General features: G+C 42.1%; 1 protein-coding gene across 4 annotated transcripts; it reads left to right on the top strand.

Moving 5' to 3' along the window:
- Positions 1-4,523: 4,523 nt before the first annotated feature.
- On the top strand, positions 4,524-17,192 carry LOC308316277 (myosin light polypeptide 6; the record flags this gene model as incomplete). Of its 4 annotated transcripts, XM_080764788.1 has the most annotated exons (7): positions 8,999-9,132; positions 9,563-9,590; positions 12,186-12,329; positions 13,179-13,352; positions 14,140-14,217; positions 15,276-15,319; positions 16,579-17,192. In XM_080764788.1, the coding sequence occupies 6 exons, from the start codon at positions 9,130-9,132 to the stop codon at positions 15,302-15,304; spliced, it is 456 nt and encodes a 151-aa protein (XP_080620914.1). In that variant the 3' UTR covers positions 15,305-15,319; positions 16,579-17,192. The 4 variants fall into 4 exon arrangements, with proteins under 4 accessions (XP_080620911.1, XP_080620912.1, XP_080620914.1 ...); XM_080764785.1 differs by lacking the exons at positions 8,999-9,132; positions 15,276-15,319 and adding an exon at positions 4,524-4,706; XM_080764786.1 differs by lacking the exons at positions 8,999-9,132; positions 9,563-9,590; positions 15,276-15,319 and adding exons at positions 4,524-4,706; positions 9,809-9,836.
- Between the last annotated feature and the right edge of the window lie 426 nt (positions 17,193-17,618).

The following is a 17,618-nucleotide window of genomic DNA, read 5'->3' on the forward strand; positions in this document are numbered from 1 at the left end:
GCTAGGCAGCCACTAAGCTCTCTATCCCCATAGCCTCATTGTTTAGTGGGCCCAACACTGTCAATATTAAGCCTGGCTAATGTGATCTAGAGGCAGCTGGAGCAGCCACGTTTATTACCATGACACAGCCGACTGAGGGGTGTAATATCATTAAAAATAAATCAGGTGGTTTGGAGATTTGCCGTAGCGGGGGGGACAGGGGGACGGGACGGGACTTTGAATGGCATTAGGTGGGAGAACTGCCATAATTTCATTAGTCAGTGGGGGCACCTCAGAGGATCTGTTGAAACATTTCCTTTAACGTGGAATAATTCAATTTGTTCTCACAACAGCTCATGTGAAATGAAAGAAAGAAAAAAAAATCAAGATAATTTTTTCCAATTAAGTGGCCAATAATTCTGAAAATTAATTTAGGCCTAGACATGTTTAGGACTATGCAGGCAGTGAACAATCAAATGGGGTTACCTAACTATATGGACCAATGCAGGACTCAGGAGGAGGACCATGTTTGGATTTCCTATGGTGATCAAGCTTTGGAAACACACAGGCCTAAAGTCTATTCCTTTTATGATTAGCCCAAAGCGGTGGATTATTTTCACACATTATAAGAAAAACGTGAGGCACTGCTGTCTAATCTTCTTAGTGCTTGACATGATGCTGTCTGCTCGGCAGACAGCAGACTCATCAACAATCAGCTGCATGGCCCCGCGTGAGACATCACGAGACCAGACTGCACTGAATAGGGTTTACATAGCCTACTCGCAGAGCAGAAAACATGATCAACATCTTGATCTTCAAAAACGAAATAGAGCTAATGATGATTAAAAAGTTTACAAGAATAAAATTTCCAAGGTTTATAAAACGAATACGATTTTTGTTACGACATAGTTTTTCTTCATTTTCATATTGTTTAAACTTTAATTAATGCGCCAGCCCTTGCCGTTGGTCTTGCAGTAAGGGTCTTATGTCGCTATTGTTCTGAGGCCAGAGCCACATAAACGGTGATTTCAAGGCCCATTGAGCCGCGATGGATTGTGTCTAAAATCCATTGGGGGTCGGTGAGCATCGATTATTGGAGGACGAACGGGCAAAGTAACGCCCAGAGTTGTAAATCTCAGGAGTGACCTTAGCGGTGAGCGGTCAGTGCGGTGCTAAGCAAGATTATATACGCTTATAATGCAGGTTGAAGTGAAGGGGGCAGGCGGCTGAGGAGGGTCTTAACAAACAGTCGTTATCCCGATTGACCTACCCCAAATTCGCCATTACAATTGGCGAATTTGCATTATTTGACATTTAGGCTTATACGTGTTAATCAGGTTTAATTAAATATCCTGGCTGATACATTATCCTATATGTGATGAATTAATATGCTTACGTCAGGAGGTTGAGCAGCATGGTCACCAATCACCATGAAACATTATAGGGCTAAGCTATAGGCCTATACATTTTTTTTTTTTCTTACCGATGTAGGCTAATAGGGGCTCCTATGCTATTTTGAAGGGCTGGAGATTTCGGTAGGCCCGGCTATAATGTTTCACTGACTTCTAGTCTTCTAGACTAAGCATTTTTGTTGATTAATTAGACCGTCCAAGGTTTGTCAAAACGTATGAAAAAGAGGCGTGGCTGTTACTATATACTCGATACGATATGGCCTATCAACATCACATTTTCTTAATTATAATAATCAACCAATGAATCCCATTTAGCTACTGACTTCAGCGATGGCCATATCATGTGACGTGGTTGTGCAATATTGACATCTAGTGGCGAAATTGGCGAATTACTGAATTTCTAATTGTCATGCATTGACAAATTAATGTAAAAATGGAATGATGTTTTATATCGGGATGGAATGTTCTAAGAACTAATACTTCCATAACATCTCTCCAAGGACCCCACTGCTATATTATCTTGTATTTACTTGTTTATTATAAGTTTATTAGAAGTATATTATATTGTTTATTATAAGTGTAAGTGCCCGTGCCACTTGGGTTTAACTCCAATGTTTTCTTTAGTTTGATGTTAATTTGTTATTTACCTTGCTCATTCTGGTTTACCTTTATTTTGACACTTCCTGTTACCACATATCTAGCTGAAGCCTGTTAGCACATCAGAACCACTCACCACACTCAGCCAGAGTGACAGGGAGAGATGCAGTGTTTCTAGCAGCAGAGCCACATGGTATGATATGTTTGCAACTTCATGTTTGCCCAGTTGACTCGACATTATTGAAATGTTTGTAGCTTCAGTATACAATATGTGGACCGTGTACCCACAGATCACAGTACTGATTGTTTGGTGACACAGTGCCTGTTTGCTGTGCTTCCTGTGTGAAGCTCAAGGTGGCCTTCCAGCCCTTAGCACCCTCGATAAGCGGAGCGAGGTACAGCAGTGTTTGTTTGTTTCATTTGAGTTCATGATTTAATTTATGGTCTATTGTATTTTGTTGTGGTATTTCGTTTGGTCTCTGGTATCTTGGTTATGGTGCTTAGTTATTGTATCACTGCATTATTTATAATTGACCTTTAAATGAACATTTTTATTGTTTATCGTATACTGAAGTGATGAATCTAATGCACTGCTTTATTGTGAGCGAAACTATGATTATTGTGGTGAGTGAAACTATGAAATGTATGATTCTAAAAGTATTTATTTATTCAATTTTATAGTTTTCACGGTGTACCAGTGATCTTCCTCTGTACCTGAAGACGAATAAATTACACCCGTTGAGACCATCCACATCTGATTATTTCACAATTCGAGGGCAGCTACAATAAGTATACCAAAGACTCTGAGTTGACTCTTGAGTTGAAATTGGGCCCCCCCCCCCACCCACCCCTTTTCCCCCTCACTGTATATGTTTCTTTTCCCTTTTTAACTCCTTTTATGATGATTTCCTGTTTTGACTATATAGTTGTGTATATTCGACGTCTCTAAATGTTTTGATGAACTGCAGCTAAAACTGCTTTCAAAGTCCAGAAAGACTGGACTGGACAGAAGGACTGGTTATATCAGAGTGGTGATTGAGGCTCAAACCATTAGAAATAAGTTTGAGGGACATGGATAATATGATATTAAAATGCATGTTATTTGCGCTTTAAATAAGAATGGAGTTGTACAACATGGCGCAGACATCTGTCCAAATAGATGGATATAGGGTTCCAACAAACTATCATTACAGGCTACTATAGGGCGTCCAGAAGGTTTCTCCAAGGACGTATGTACCTTTGGGAGAGCATAGCCTACTACATGATGGGCGTGGTGGGACGGTCCTTTGTTAGGAACTTAAACTCAGACTATGGCCCTCTGTTAAAGCGTCCAACAAAACATATTCAATTTCTTGTAACCATTTTAGAAAAGCAATAAGCCAAGCGAGGTCTCAGTTTAGGCTACCTCTATTTTATAATGGCTGAGGGGCGTAATGAGGCGCTAGCCGAGTACCTCTGACCCTCTCAGCCATTTTAAAATTATAAAAACCCTCTCAGCCATTATGTAAACTGCAAGCTCTAGAGGCTTATTGCTTTATTTTACTCTGTATATGTGTATAATGGGACACAACAATAAGAATCTTGGATCTTGAACAACAAAAATGATTCTGAATCTGAATCACATAATGCCAATCTTTTCCTCATTTGCTCCACAAATAAATCATCAATTTGTCCACCGCCTTGCTTTTTACATGGTTATAGAATGTAGGCTATATGCATAAAGTGCAGCCTGATGCACATACAGTAAGAGATTCGTCAACATGAGTCATGCATATGTGAAGTTGTGAACTTCAACCTCCACAGAGTGAAACATATTCTAAATTTGGACATCTATGATTGGTGTGTTCCCCTCCTACTCTACCAAAGACTGTATAGCCTCATCTTCAGTGTTTCAGCAGCTCTACAGAAAGCCGGAACGACAGAGAATATCCGGGGAACAGAGCAACAAAATAGAACAACTATTATTAGCTGACTGAATATAAAGGAGGCAAACAATATGTGTTCATATTTTTCATAATATAACTGCTGGCATCGGAGACTGATGGCAGCCAGGCCAGTGTTTTGTGGATTGAGATGTATCAAATCACTCACGCTTCCTTTTCTGTGTACTATTGAGGTGGGCGCTAATCACTCTGCAGTCTGCACGCTTCCACACTCACCAACTCCCTCCCACCTTTCTGACCCAAATAAAAGCATGCAGTTAAAGTCAAACCGCTGAGCTTGATTCTCTGTATACACAACCCGCCCCATCCTCGTCTCATCCTATAGCTTCACTCACTCTTCCATAGATCCACCTCTGGCTCGTCCACCTGCCAGTCCTCCAGACATCATCACCCGCATTCTCTCTCTCTCTCTCTCTCTCTCTCTCTCTCTCTCTCTCTCTCTCTAACCCCCCCAGGGAATACACATCTGACATACTTTCTTCTTTCGTAGCTCCGTCGGTGCCTCCTCCTCTTCTCTCTTCTCAACCACCACACCGCTAGCAGCTGGTGCAGGGAAAAGAAGCAGGTTTGGGCTGGCTTTCTGGACGTCGGAATGGCCCCTAAACGAGAGCCCTCCGTTAAGAAGTCGCCATCATCACCACCAGGGGACCAACCGAGACTCGGGCCCCCATTCCCATGCATCCCTACGACCGCTCCACCTCCAAGACCACCCCCGGAGCAGAAGCCCAGGATGCTGCGCCCCTCGGACTCCCCATTTGACCCCAGCACAATGGAGGTGAGTGAAGCAACTACTGCAATGTACATTACATTACAGTAGTCATGTAGTCAGTATCCAGTACTGTTGTTGACAAAGCTAATGTGGGGCATGAGTGACTAGAGGCCTATAAGTTCATGCCTGTAAATTTGTCAACATTAACAAAACTGCATGCTGAAATGTAGCATAGCTGGTACATCGCAATGCAGTCAGTGACATGCACTAAAATATCAATGCAACAATCAGTTTAGTGCATATAAAATCATGATTGTCTACTAATAGAATATCTTTTTGATCATTTGCAAGAAGCTAGAATTCATTGAATCTTAACATAATTAGGCCAAAATGGTAGATTTACTCTTATGAGTAAGAATCAGATTAAAAACAGAAATAGGGCATTAACGAGATCAAGCCTGCTTGTCTTGTCTGTGGCCTCCTTAGGGAGGAATGGGCTGTTTGCCTCGATGCTATTACTGGAGGTTCCTTTAATTAGAAGGGAGATTTAATTAAATAGCTACTCTTTCTCCCCCTGCAGGCAACTTGTTATTATACTGCAAGACGGCCAAAATAAAGACAAAATAAATCGTTGATCTAAAAAAACAGCAGAATCAAATGTTGTTTTTGCCGTATTGGTAAGATATAAAAAGATACTGGAAGAGTGGAACATGTGTGTCAACTTAAGTGAGGACTTCAGCCAAACTGCAACTATCGATTATTTATCGATAGTCCTGGTCCCGACGACCTTTGCTGCATGTCTTCCCCCAATCTGTCTCCCCATTACCTGTCAACCCACTACTGTACTATAAAATATCCTAGAAAACAATGCAGAAATTGATTGTTTTATTAAACTTTTTTTCATGATCGGTTGGTTCAACTGTAGCAAGCCTATTGCCCCCCAATCTCTCCTGTTTTGATTCAAGATAAATAACAAACAAGCTCCGGCCGTGCAAGCTGGGTCATATGCAAAATTGTTTATTTTGATCACTTGAAAATATTTTTTTTCCTACACATCTGCTGTCTTTCATTATGACAAAATACGATGCACAGCGTTTTGTCTCAAAGGGGCTTCTGTAAAAAGGCAAACAAGCCTATGACAAAGCATGCATGCTCTGAGCTATCGGTGCGTTCTGAATGGAGTTTTCTTTTTTCACCTCTACTGGTTGTTGGCTGTAATAACATCAGTTTGCCGTAAGAAAAGCACTGGTGGCCTGGGCTGGCCTAATGGTCCGGGCACCTAGGTTGGTAATCCAGCCTGACAGTGTGTCATGGGTTCGAGTTCCAATCCCGACGACCTTTGCTGCGTGTCTGCCCCCAATCTCTCTCCCTGTTTTCTGTCCGGAATTCTCCTTTAAGACAGGTAAGCCAATGTATAGGCGTACAGAAGGGTCCAGAAGGGTCCACCTAAAATGTATTTAGAAAATGTAATATTATAGGGATGTTTGAGCTGAAGAGATTATTCTTCTCTATGAGTGTCCCACATTAGGCTTGACACCATTTATCTAAAGTTGTTTCAGCTTTGCTCCCATAACCATGCTTTCTATGCTATTTCTATTTGATGTCTTTTTTATGTTTTCTTTGTTGTAGTCATAGCCTGACCCATTTAGCTTGAGTGTAAGTAGGTGGGCGTTCCACATTTTGGTGGCATAGTAGCGAAATGAATTTAGTCCCTTTTTTGTGCCAAATCTGGGTTGCACATGGTTTGTTGAACTCACTCTGGTGTTGTGGGTGTGAGCTTTGTTGACAGTAAGGAAGTAATTAAGACAGGTACATGCCTACATGGGTATCTTGGTGGTGTAGCAAATCTTGTGGACCAGACCCATTAATTGCTGTACTCTGTCGTCAACCCTAAGCCATTCCAGCCTGTCAAAATGTCAGTGGGGAGGTGGGTTCGGTGAGTCCGAGGCCAAGTAGTAGCCTGTTTGTTTTGGGAAGTCTGAAGCCTTGTTTTAAAGGCCTTTGAGGTGCTGTGGTACCAAGAGGAGCATGCATCATTGGTCGAAGAAACCTCCTGTTAGGGTGTTTTTGTTGAATACTGGACAACTCACCCCGGTGCTTGACCGTTTTTCCTCCCGGAATTTTCACCATTGAGGGGGATAACTTTGTAATATGCTATTGGCTGTTTGTATTCTTTTTGGAAAAATATAAAAAGATACTCCTGTGGAAAGGCTATATTATTTTACTTATATTGACCCTATAAACAATTTAGTATTATTTAGTATATGTAAGGTTTTGCCCACTCAAATGGTACCTCGTCAGATAATCCCCACATATCCTACAACAACTTCTGTGAACAGACTTCACTGTAGTAGCTTTTCATAAATTATATTTGTACTTAGGCTGTCTGCTGTCATGAAAGTTTATAGTTAGAGAAATTCAAAGTCCAGCCGTCTGCTGTCCAGCCTCTCCCACCCCTGGGAGGAAAACAGTGAGTTGTCTTGTTACCTTTTTGTTAACAAGTGAGGAGATCCTGTATAGGAATCTTGTTCTTTGGTTGACTTTTTTGATTACGTTGGTGGCCATTTTATCATCGGAAAGATTTGCCTCCAGGATGGAACCTAGGTAGGTAATTTCATCTTTTCGTATGATAATATTGTCACCCACTCTAACCCAGGGGGGCAGTGAAGCCAATAGTGTCTGAAGCCAGTAGGAAATCCTGACTTCCTGAAAGTTCATATAATGGCCTGTTGTGGCGCTGTCATTCTGTCATTCTGTCATTCTGTCATTCTGCCTGCCTGCCTGCCTGCCTGCCTGCCTGCCTGCCTGCCTGCCTGCCTGCCTGCCTGCCTGCCTGCCTGCCTTCCTGCCTGCGTGCGTGCGTGCGTGCGTGCGTGCGTGCGTGCGTGCGTGCGTGCGTGCGTGCGTGCGTGCGTGCGTGTGTGCGTGTGTGTGTGTGTGTGTGTGTGTGTGTGTGTGTGTGTGTGTGTGTGTGTGTGTGTGTGTGTGTGTGTGTGTGTGTGTGTGTGCGTTAGCCGTGGGGACCTTGAGGAGGACAGACCTCCTGCTGGAAAGTAGCCCACTCCAGAGTAGACTTGTGGCACCAGTGACTGTCCATGATCTCAACCTAAAGGAGCACTGGATTCCCACTTTACATTGCCAGGTTTCCATCACCATTGATGAAAAGCAGTAAACCCCATAAGCATTTACTCAAGAAGCCTAGATACTACTGTATACTATAGCACACTGCAGTACAGTTTTGAAGTACTTTATTTTACTTGAGTATTTCCATTATTTGATACTTTACACTTCTCCACTACATATGCCAGAACATATGAGCTAGAGTGGCCGGCGCCTGGCCACATCTGTCGCAGACTGGATTCACATTTGGATACATTCTGTTGAGTTTTTCCTTTGACAGACCTGTTCTTACATTGATCCATCCCCATCCACCCTTCCAATTCGATGTCTCCCTTTTGACTGATACCTGTCCATTTAATTTTAAACTCTAGACGGGCCTGCCCCAAAGTTATTAGTGCAGCCGCGCTCGGCAGCCGGCGAAAACTAGAGTTCTCAACAGGCCCGAAAGTTAAGGCCCGGCCCTACCTGGGCCCTCATCAAACCCTGTACAGTCCAGACTGCCCCCGCTGCCACACTAGAGTTCTCATCAGGCCCGGAAATTAACCCTAACTGGGCCCTCGTCAAACGCTGTACACTCAAGACACTGCCCTCCCCCCCCCCCCCCTTGGATCTGACCTGTTCTGACATCCATATGTTGATCTGACTACATCAACAACCCTGTACACTCAGGACACGCTCCATATGGCCAGTACAGAATTCATTCCATATGTTGATCTGACCCCCCATGCCAAAGTGCCAGCACTCGCCTAGCAGTCTGCTGTCACCTAGGCGGATGCATGCACGCAACCTCGCACTTTGGGGAGAGGTCGCTCTGAGGTCGGCGTCTTACTGGTATATTAAAAAGACAAAAAAAATATATATATACATTTAAACATTTGAAAACTTGTGAAATGGTTGGGACCTGCTGCATTTTACATTTGGCCCGTATAGGCTATATAGCCTATATTTTTTATAAAGACTTTTGTACATTTTGAATACCTGTCCCGGACTTCCAGACAAAAAGACTGACCTTGACATAAATATGTTAGAGAAGTTGTCGTGTAGCCTACTTGCATGGCTCATAGCTCTGGTCTAGTCAGTGTATAGTTTACACTAGCACAGTACAGTGTACTTGACTGTACTTGCATTGCTCCGCCTCGCCAAGCGCAGTGCGCACTGGGTACACACACACACACACACACACACACACACACACACACACACACACACACAAAGCCATGATGACGCGGCTGCTACTCTTTTCCTCAGTAGTACAAGTACAGTCCCTGCCCTTCCTGCTCAGCTCAGAGCTCATTCAGTCAGTCACACATTCTTTAGGTCGCTGACGCCTCGGACACACCTCAGCTCAACCAGCAGCACACACACAAACATGGTGGGTTTCGCTGTCCCCTGATAATTCTTAAGCAAACGAATTATTACCCGTTATTTATTTTTGGATGTATTAGTTTACCGAGGGCAGTGTGTTGTAGCCAGATGGCTTTAATGTGAACGGAGAGAAATGTTTGAGTTACTTTAGCTTCGCTGTCTCTGCTAGCGGAAGTGTAACTACAGTAGTAGGGAACCTCCGGCTAACGATTGCACTTTGTTGCCATTACTGTACTGTGTTTTGTTGTATAGTTATGAATAACGTTAGCTAGAAATCTGCGAGATAAGATCATTCATATTTAGACTCGGAGCCTTGTAACTAGACTGGCAAAAATGTGCTTAAAATGTTTTAATACGGATGTCAACGTTAGCTATTATAGCCCAGCTTGGCCAAACAAAATCGACATTTTCATTAGCTTTAATTTCTCTTTGAACAGTCTGACTTCTCGGAAGATCAAATCATTGGTGAGTTTTTTTTGTAGTGTTATTATTCCTGCTTTTTTCCTTCTCTGTGTTGCGGTGCATGCGTCCTTTTGTTATGTTTTGCAGCAACTTTTCTCTTCTATCATCTGCTGTATGCCCGCCTGTCATCCTTGTTTGACCGTAGTCGTGGTGGTTAAGTTTTCCTTCTTTTCCCACTGTTTCATCACTTCTTCCCACTTGCAACTGCTTGTTCTTTCCAGATTGAGTTTAACCTGGATCAGATACATGGTAAGTTGGCGATAAGGGACCCCCGGCCGTGCAGCACATAACTGTCAGGCTCTTGAGTCTGTGTTGTGCATGTTGTTGGTTTTTGGATAAACAAGTGTGTTAAATGTTAACATGTTCTCTGTTGGTGTTTGGGGTGATGGTAGGTAGCCTACATATAGTCACCATATGGGGTACTTTTATTCAAGTAAATCAATGTGTATTATGTATGAGCTTATACCAACTTTGACTCTGTGTTGCGATGCTGGTGTTGTGTGGTCAGTGGCATATTAAGGATGATCTTATTTTAGCCGCAGTTTACATCCATGTCCTTCCTATGTTCGTTCTGGAATGTATGCACATTGTGTCAGTTTACCATACGGTTTGCTTGTTATCGTCTTAGAGGGTCATAATCATGACTCATTGCCCTTTTTTGGTGCTTGGCACAGTGGCTGGTGATTTTCATAGTCTTGTCTGGTTTGTTTAATCATCGCTGACATAATAGGCAACAGGCAAGCCAGTTCACTCTCCTCCTACTTTCCTCCCATCTTTCCTCCACTCCTCCAATACCAAATATGGTGTTGGGAAAAGTGTGTGCAGGGCCAGAAAGGAAGAGGGACATTCCTGAGAACAGGAAAAGCTCCACAACAGTGCAAACTGTTTAGGGGAATAGCCCATTTCATGTTAATACAAACAAGCCTAGCTAGTTTCTGAAGGTCTATAATGAGCTGTTACATAATCAACAATTTGAACACAAGTATGTACTTGATGTTAGAATTAAGTTTGAGAACATTGAAAAAGATTATTTGAGTCATCGTTGATCAATTCTAATTAGTGCAGTACACTGAAATTATACTCACAGTTGCTCTACCCCAACAAAAATAAGTTATTATTATCTTGATGGCTCAGATAAGACCTCTTAATAATCCAGACTCCAGTTCTCATTTAATATTCAACAATACCATAAAATATTGATATCGCAGTGGTGTCAGATGGGGCTTTGTAAATGTTTGGCACAGAGCATTTTTCTAAGAGCAATCTGTTGAGCTCCATCTGGTAGAGCTAATTGATGAATACACACTGTCGGTGTGTAATATCAGTCCCATTTGTCAGTTGTTTGATTGCTACACTGCCACCAGTAAGCCTGGGACCGAGGCCACACTGCCAAACAGAGTAATGAGATATTAGATGCAATTGGAGGGAGCACAAAGAAAGTACCAGATCAGAGATGGATGGATTCAAAGCCTCAGGATCACTAGCAGATAGATTATTTACTTAGATGAATGTGTTACTGTTTTGTATTCTTTCTTTTTTGTTGTTTTTTGCCCATGCTGGACTGATGTTCACTTGTTGAGCTATTTACCTCAAGAGTTTGAGACTTTTTGTGTATGATGCTTCATTTGTTGTTGTAGCATGACATTAAGGTTGCAGCTTATACTGTTTTAAGCATAATCTGTTTATATTTTTTTGTTGGGTGTATGTGTCATATTAAATCCCAAGGAGATATTGAACATAATGGGAAAGTAATGCACGCCAAGGGTTGTAGTGATGTGCTGGTCAATGACAGTGGATTTGAGAGTAAAAAGAATGTGTCACAAACATTCATGTATTCGTCCCTCAGGCCTCCTTCAGGTGTCGTGTGTGTCCTACTGTCATTGGTGATCCTCAAGTAGTCAGCCTGATTGCTGAAACATCATGAAGAAATAAAATAGAAATGCAAGACTTGCCAAATATACTTTTAGTATTGTGGCATTACTTAAAATTAGACATATCCCATCCCATTATTCCATTATTGTCTTCTCCCAAATCTTACAGCACTAGGTTTAGTAGGCTGATGCGATTCTATCTAATCAAGCTAATGTCACTTCTGTGAAGAGCTTTTAAGTATATGAATGTGCTTTGAACTTTATTTTGATTTGTTGAGGCAGTTTATCTTATTAAAGGTTAAACCATCTTTATTTCATTACTTCATTGTCCTATTCAGGTATTGTCCTCCATCTACTCTCCTTTCCTCATTTAACCCAGACAATAGGTTCTAATTATCCATGACAGACTGGCCAAGGGAACCTGATAATCTTGACATTCTGCCCTCCTTGGCTCCTCAGTCCATGTTGTTCAAAGCATCTAAATGACAACTGACTATACTAATAATGGAGGCAACAAATAGAGGCATCAAAATGTAATGTCTAATCCCTCATCTTGGTTTGTGTGTTTTTTTAACTGCTTGTGCTATCATCTTCTTGTTTTCCACATGCCACGTTCTCATGTTGTTACATTAACACTCCCCGTCTCATACATCCCTCCCCATTGGCATCATCTCCACTCTCGCTCACATCAACTCCTAACCTACTGTACTGTGTGTGTCTCCTTCAGAATTTAAGGAGGCCTTCCTACTGTTTGACAGAACAGGCGATGGAAAGATCAGCTACAGCCAGTGTGGGGATGTCATGCGAGCGCTGGGACAGAACCCTGTCAACGCTGAGGTGCTCAAGGTTCTGGGCAACCCCAAGTCCGAGGGTAAGCCACAGAGGACAATAATGATCATAACGATGCTAAACTATTTATATAGCACCTTTTTGAAAACGTAAGACATAAAGTGCAATAAATAAAGCAATGGACACAATTTCAGCATCGGTTAATTAAAAGTTTGTCTGTAAAAATGGGTTTAGAGAAGTAATTTAAAAGACTGATTTTGTGACTCATTATTCCATGCATCATTGGCTTGTGCTTAAAGATGCAGTAAATTGTATTTGTTTGTTAATATTTCATTAAATCTGGAGAGAGAACTCGTACAGGATAAACAAGTGATGACACCAAGAGATGAGCAGACAACATTGTATCTGGAAGGATATAGAATTAAAGTTAATGAATGGGTACTGATGATTGGATGAAATTTGCAACCCACCTGAAATTTCAGTTTCTGTGAAACAGCTGGAGAGACAGGAGGAACCCCGTTACTGAACAATTTATCGTGATTACTAAAAGAATATAAGGCTGTAACTTGTAACATTTTCACAAATAACAATTTGGTTTAACCATAAAATATCACTTACACTACCTTTTCTAATTTGTCCTCTCGGATATGTGTTAACATCTTTGGCTTGTTCTCTCTTTAACAAATTAAGCATTAAACACACAAAGAATCTTATCTAAATTATTTAAAAAAATCGCCGATCTACAAGCTCAGAGGAAGATTCACAGAAATCTTTAGGTGTTTTCTCGCCTATAATGACATGCCCAAAATTGCTAGGGGTTGGAGTGGTTAACCTCAGTGCAAGATGACCATTTATGTCCTCTTGAGTCCCGGGATGCTGTCAGCAGCACACTGTGACCCATTTTTAATTGATTGTGCTATTCTATTGGCAGAGCTGAACCACAAGATGCTGGACTTTGAGCAGTTTCTGCCCATGCTCCAGGCCATCGCTAAAAATAAAGACCAGGGCTCCTTTGAGGATTTCGTGGAGGGACTGCGTGTCTTTGACAAGGAGGGCAACGGCACAGTAATGGGAGCAGAGCTACGTCACGTTCTCACCACACTAGGTAGCTTGCTTACTTTTTCTCATTACCCTTTTTAATATCAGTTATTTCTGGGTTTTCTTTTTAGACAATTTTTAGATTTCATAGGCAAGGCAATTTGACCTGTATAGCACATTTCAACAGCAAGCCAATTCAACATGCTTTACTCCGAAGGAAACACAATTATAAAATTACAAGTAAAAATTAATAGATACAGTTGCAGTGCAGTAAGAGGAAAGAAAAGAGAAAAAAGGGAAATGACCCAATCAAAGGCAGCGGCAAAGAGAAAAAGTTGTGTTTTAAAAGAAATACGAGTGGCAGGAGACCTGAGGTTTTCTGGGAGTTTGTTCCAGATATGTGGTGCATAAAAACTAAATGCTGCTTCCCCACGTTTATTTGTGGTTCTAGGACAGAAAGCAGACTTTTCCCAGATGACCTGAGAGGTCTGGGTGGTTCATGATATCGTACAAGATCAGAAATGTATTGCGGCCCTAAACCATTTAAAGCTTTATAGACCAGCAGTAGTATTTTGAAATCAGTCCTTTGACACACAGTGTAAGGATTTAAGAACTGGAGTGATATGCTCCCCTTTCTTGGTATAGTATAAGTATAAGGAGTCGAGCAGCAATGTAGGGAAGATTTAGAATCTAGCATGTTTGTAGCTGTGGTTATCATAGCTTAGCTTAGGAAAATGTGAAATAATAAGTTGGCATATTGTGAAGATATGCCGATATCATCCACCTGATATGAATTAACGGTGTGTGTGTGTGTGTGTGTGTGTGTGTGTGTGTGTGTGTGTTCGTGTTCCCAGGGGAGAAGATGACAGAGGAGGAAGTGGAGACGCTGTTGGCGGGACATGAAGATGCTAATGGCTGTATCAATTATGAAGGTGAGGGATAAGGAAAGAGACAGAGACAGGGACTGGATGGGCTTGCGAGCTACTAATTAAGTTGATGGTGTGTAACGAGGCTGTCACAAACTTGCAAACCACTCAATCTGACCACAAACCAAGTCTGACAACTGTGTGGTTATGCATGACACTGCATGTGCGGCATTTCCAAATACTGTCAAGACTGCAAAGAGAGGTTGCTTGGGGCAATGAATAGCTGGCGGTATGAATTTTCTGTGTAAGAAGACGTGCAAATGACAGCCACTGGAAATACAGATATCTTCAGAAGTTGTTGCAACAATGGAAAAGTCTTAAACCTAGTTCAGACCAAAGATTTGCGACAAAGCCGTTACTTTTCGCGATGTTGAAATTTGCAACTTCTGGCTAGTTCCCCCAAATGGTGGTTTGCAACATTCTAAATTATAACTGCACTGTTCCATCTCAACGTAACAAGTGGAGACTGTTTAACATTTCAATATGAAATGGGTTTACGCTTGCCCTTTGTCTCATTCGTGTGCTCTTTTTTTCCTCCTCTCACAGGCAGGTGGCTGTGATATAAAATTGTAATAATCGGTAATAACCGATGTGTGTGTGTGTGTGTATATTTGCCTAGATAGAGAGAGGAAGGGGTGATGAGAGAGAGGGTGCCACAACATTTCAATTCTATGTAATTACATTGAATTCTGTTCTTGAACATACTGTGTTGTTGCCACTGTGTTGATCTGTATAAACGTTACAGTGGCACATTCCTGTGAGCAATGTATTTGTGATCAGAAATGCGGTGCAACTTGTTGCTTGTGATTCGAAAGGTTGAATGTCTTGTGACTCAATCGGCTGGCATCAGTTGACCTGCAACGGGGCTGCTCAGACTGCAAAACTTTAATCTGAACTAGGCTTTATGATGAAGTAGACAGAGGGTGTCAATTATCATTATCATCACGACATTACGGTGTCCTGTGTATGCAACATAATATGTGCACTCGTATAACACTCATGTTTAATGAATGACCGACTGATGAGCTGTCTGTTTATACCATGTAACTCTTCTTTCTCCACAGCCTTTGTCCGCCAAATCATGTCTGGCTGAGGTGCCTGTACGGATGTTAGTATACAGTATACCTGGAGATGATTTCTCCAGGCTTTCCTACTTTGTTAGCTCCATTAAACATAGTTCACGGCCAGCTTAAAGGGCCATCCACAGTTCCACACCAAAAATGATAACGATATATATTTATTTTGTTATTGTTCTAGTCCACACCAACTATAACGGCGACAGTGGTGAACTATATCGTTGGGATCGCTTTCAGTCATTTGTGAACCATAGAAACACTGACAGCCAGTCAAAGTCCGTTCAAATTTACAGGGCGTTGTTACCAATGTCACATTCAAAGTATAAATGTGTTAATAAGCATAGCTTATCTGTATACGGTAGTTATCATTCTGGGTGTGGATGGTCCTTAGTCCGATCGGTACATTTTACCTGTAGCTGCTAGTGGGAAAGCCTGGTGGTCCTTTTCATCTTTTAGTGTTAGACTTTGACCCATTTGCAGTCTCCTCCTGTTTTCTCCTTCTGTTGTCCTCCTGCAGCCCTCTATCTTGGCCATTATGGCCCCCTCCGCATGTGTCTGGGTTTGTACGGGCATATGGTAGACATGCTGGAAGTGACTGGTTTCAGACTTCAGAGCTAGCCTCTGATGGCATTTAAAACTAACTTGACATGGCTAAGCGTGGTGGTTTCTCAGCTTATAGTGCAGCTGAATGGGAGCACCAAAGCACGCTTTTAACCTCCTGGTGACTAGAATAGTAGGCAAGTACGTTTATGCACTTTCTTTTTTTGGGAGGTGGGGTATTTTATTTTTTTGTATTTCCACCAGCACTGGGAGAGTGGGCCAGTCACTCCTTACTTGGACTAACCAGAGAATTGCAGTGAATTGTTCTCTCTCTCTCTCTCTTTCTCTCCCTCCCCCCTCCCTCCCGATGGAAGCTGATTGTAGCTGGGCCTTATCTGATCTGACTTTAGCTCCTGCCATCGTCTCTCCTTCTGTCTGCTTCTCAAGTAGAGGAAAGCAAACACCAGAGGATGGCTTCTCTTGACAGACTCTTTTTGGATCCTAGACCTGGCCAAATCCATATGGTTTGGTTGAGTAGGAGATAGAGATGATCAACTCCTCTCTTCAACCCTCCTCCCTATAATGAGTGGATAGAATGATGGGAGATCAGCTCCCAAGTACAGCATCTCCCAGCCAAGACACACCAAAGCTGAATGAGAGTGGCTCAGCTCCAGATGCTGTAATTGGAGCAGCTCCCCACAAAGCAGTAGAAGTGTATGAATCTAATATTACTCTATCTCTCTCTTCACAGAGCTGGTTCGGATGGTCATGAATGGGTGAAGATCAAGAGCATCCCCCCCCCCCTTCTGTTTTTTTACCATGTTATATATGCCCTCTTATTGCAGTTGCCGTTCGCTGCCCCCACCCACCACCACCACCCCTGTCTAGCCATGAGCCTTTCCCCCCGTAATATCTTCACGTCTCTTATTTTAAGAAGTGCCTTTACATTCCCTTTTAAGACCACAAAATGACCCCCCCCCCCAGCTACCAATGCCCCGACCCATTGACACAATCTGATCGACTTGCATGTAATTAGGAGCCTTCCTTCATGCTTGTATAGTCTGCAATAACATTCCGACATGCAGCACTTGTATTTTTTTGATGATTTCGTTTAATTTATCAATTGCGTGTTGTCAACGCCTGGGTGAGGAGAGTGATGTCTGTCACCTAAAAGTATTATTGGCTAAGACTTGCTTTGGCTGGGAATGTGTCCATCTACTGCTGCCAGAGCTATGCAGTAAAACAATAATGTTGAAAAGCCATACAATCATGAGGTAGAAGTGAAAACATTTCCATCAGGTTCCTGGGTTTTTGATTCATCCCTTGTTTGTTGCTGCATACAAATAAACAGTTTTCTGAACCTCAGCTGCATATTGCTAGACTTTATTTCTTATTGTATTTTATCTTTCTTGTTCTGAGAGATTGGGGTGTTGAGGACCACGGCGCTGGAGGCATCCTACATTTCCGTTTCACTCCAACCACTGCTTGAGTGCACAGAGGAAAGAAACTACAGGCGTTTCCAAATGGAGGCGGTTAAATAATTAGGCAAGTTGGCAGTTTTATTTTGGTGGTTGTGGTCACGGTGGTGCTTTTGTTACAAGAGTGGATCATTCTGCACGGAAGGACTAAACGGTTTGAGAGAGAACTGGCCCAAATGGAGGCACAGTTTGTGTTTTACTTGAAAAAAATCAACTGTTCTGTGTCCACACATATGACACACTCTAGTACAAACAGAGGGTTGTGACCTTTTTGGGCCACAATACATTTGTATCGTTTTTTACACTGCATTTC

The sequence above is a fragment of the Protomyctophum bolini genome, assembly GCF_963924005.1.
Source record: "Protomyctophum bolini genome assembly, chromosome: 5".
Lineage (NCBI taxonomy): Eukaryota > Metazoa > Chordata > Actinopteri > Myctophiformes > Myctophidae > Protomyctophum > Protomyctophum bolini.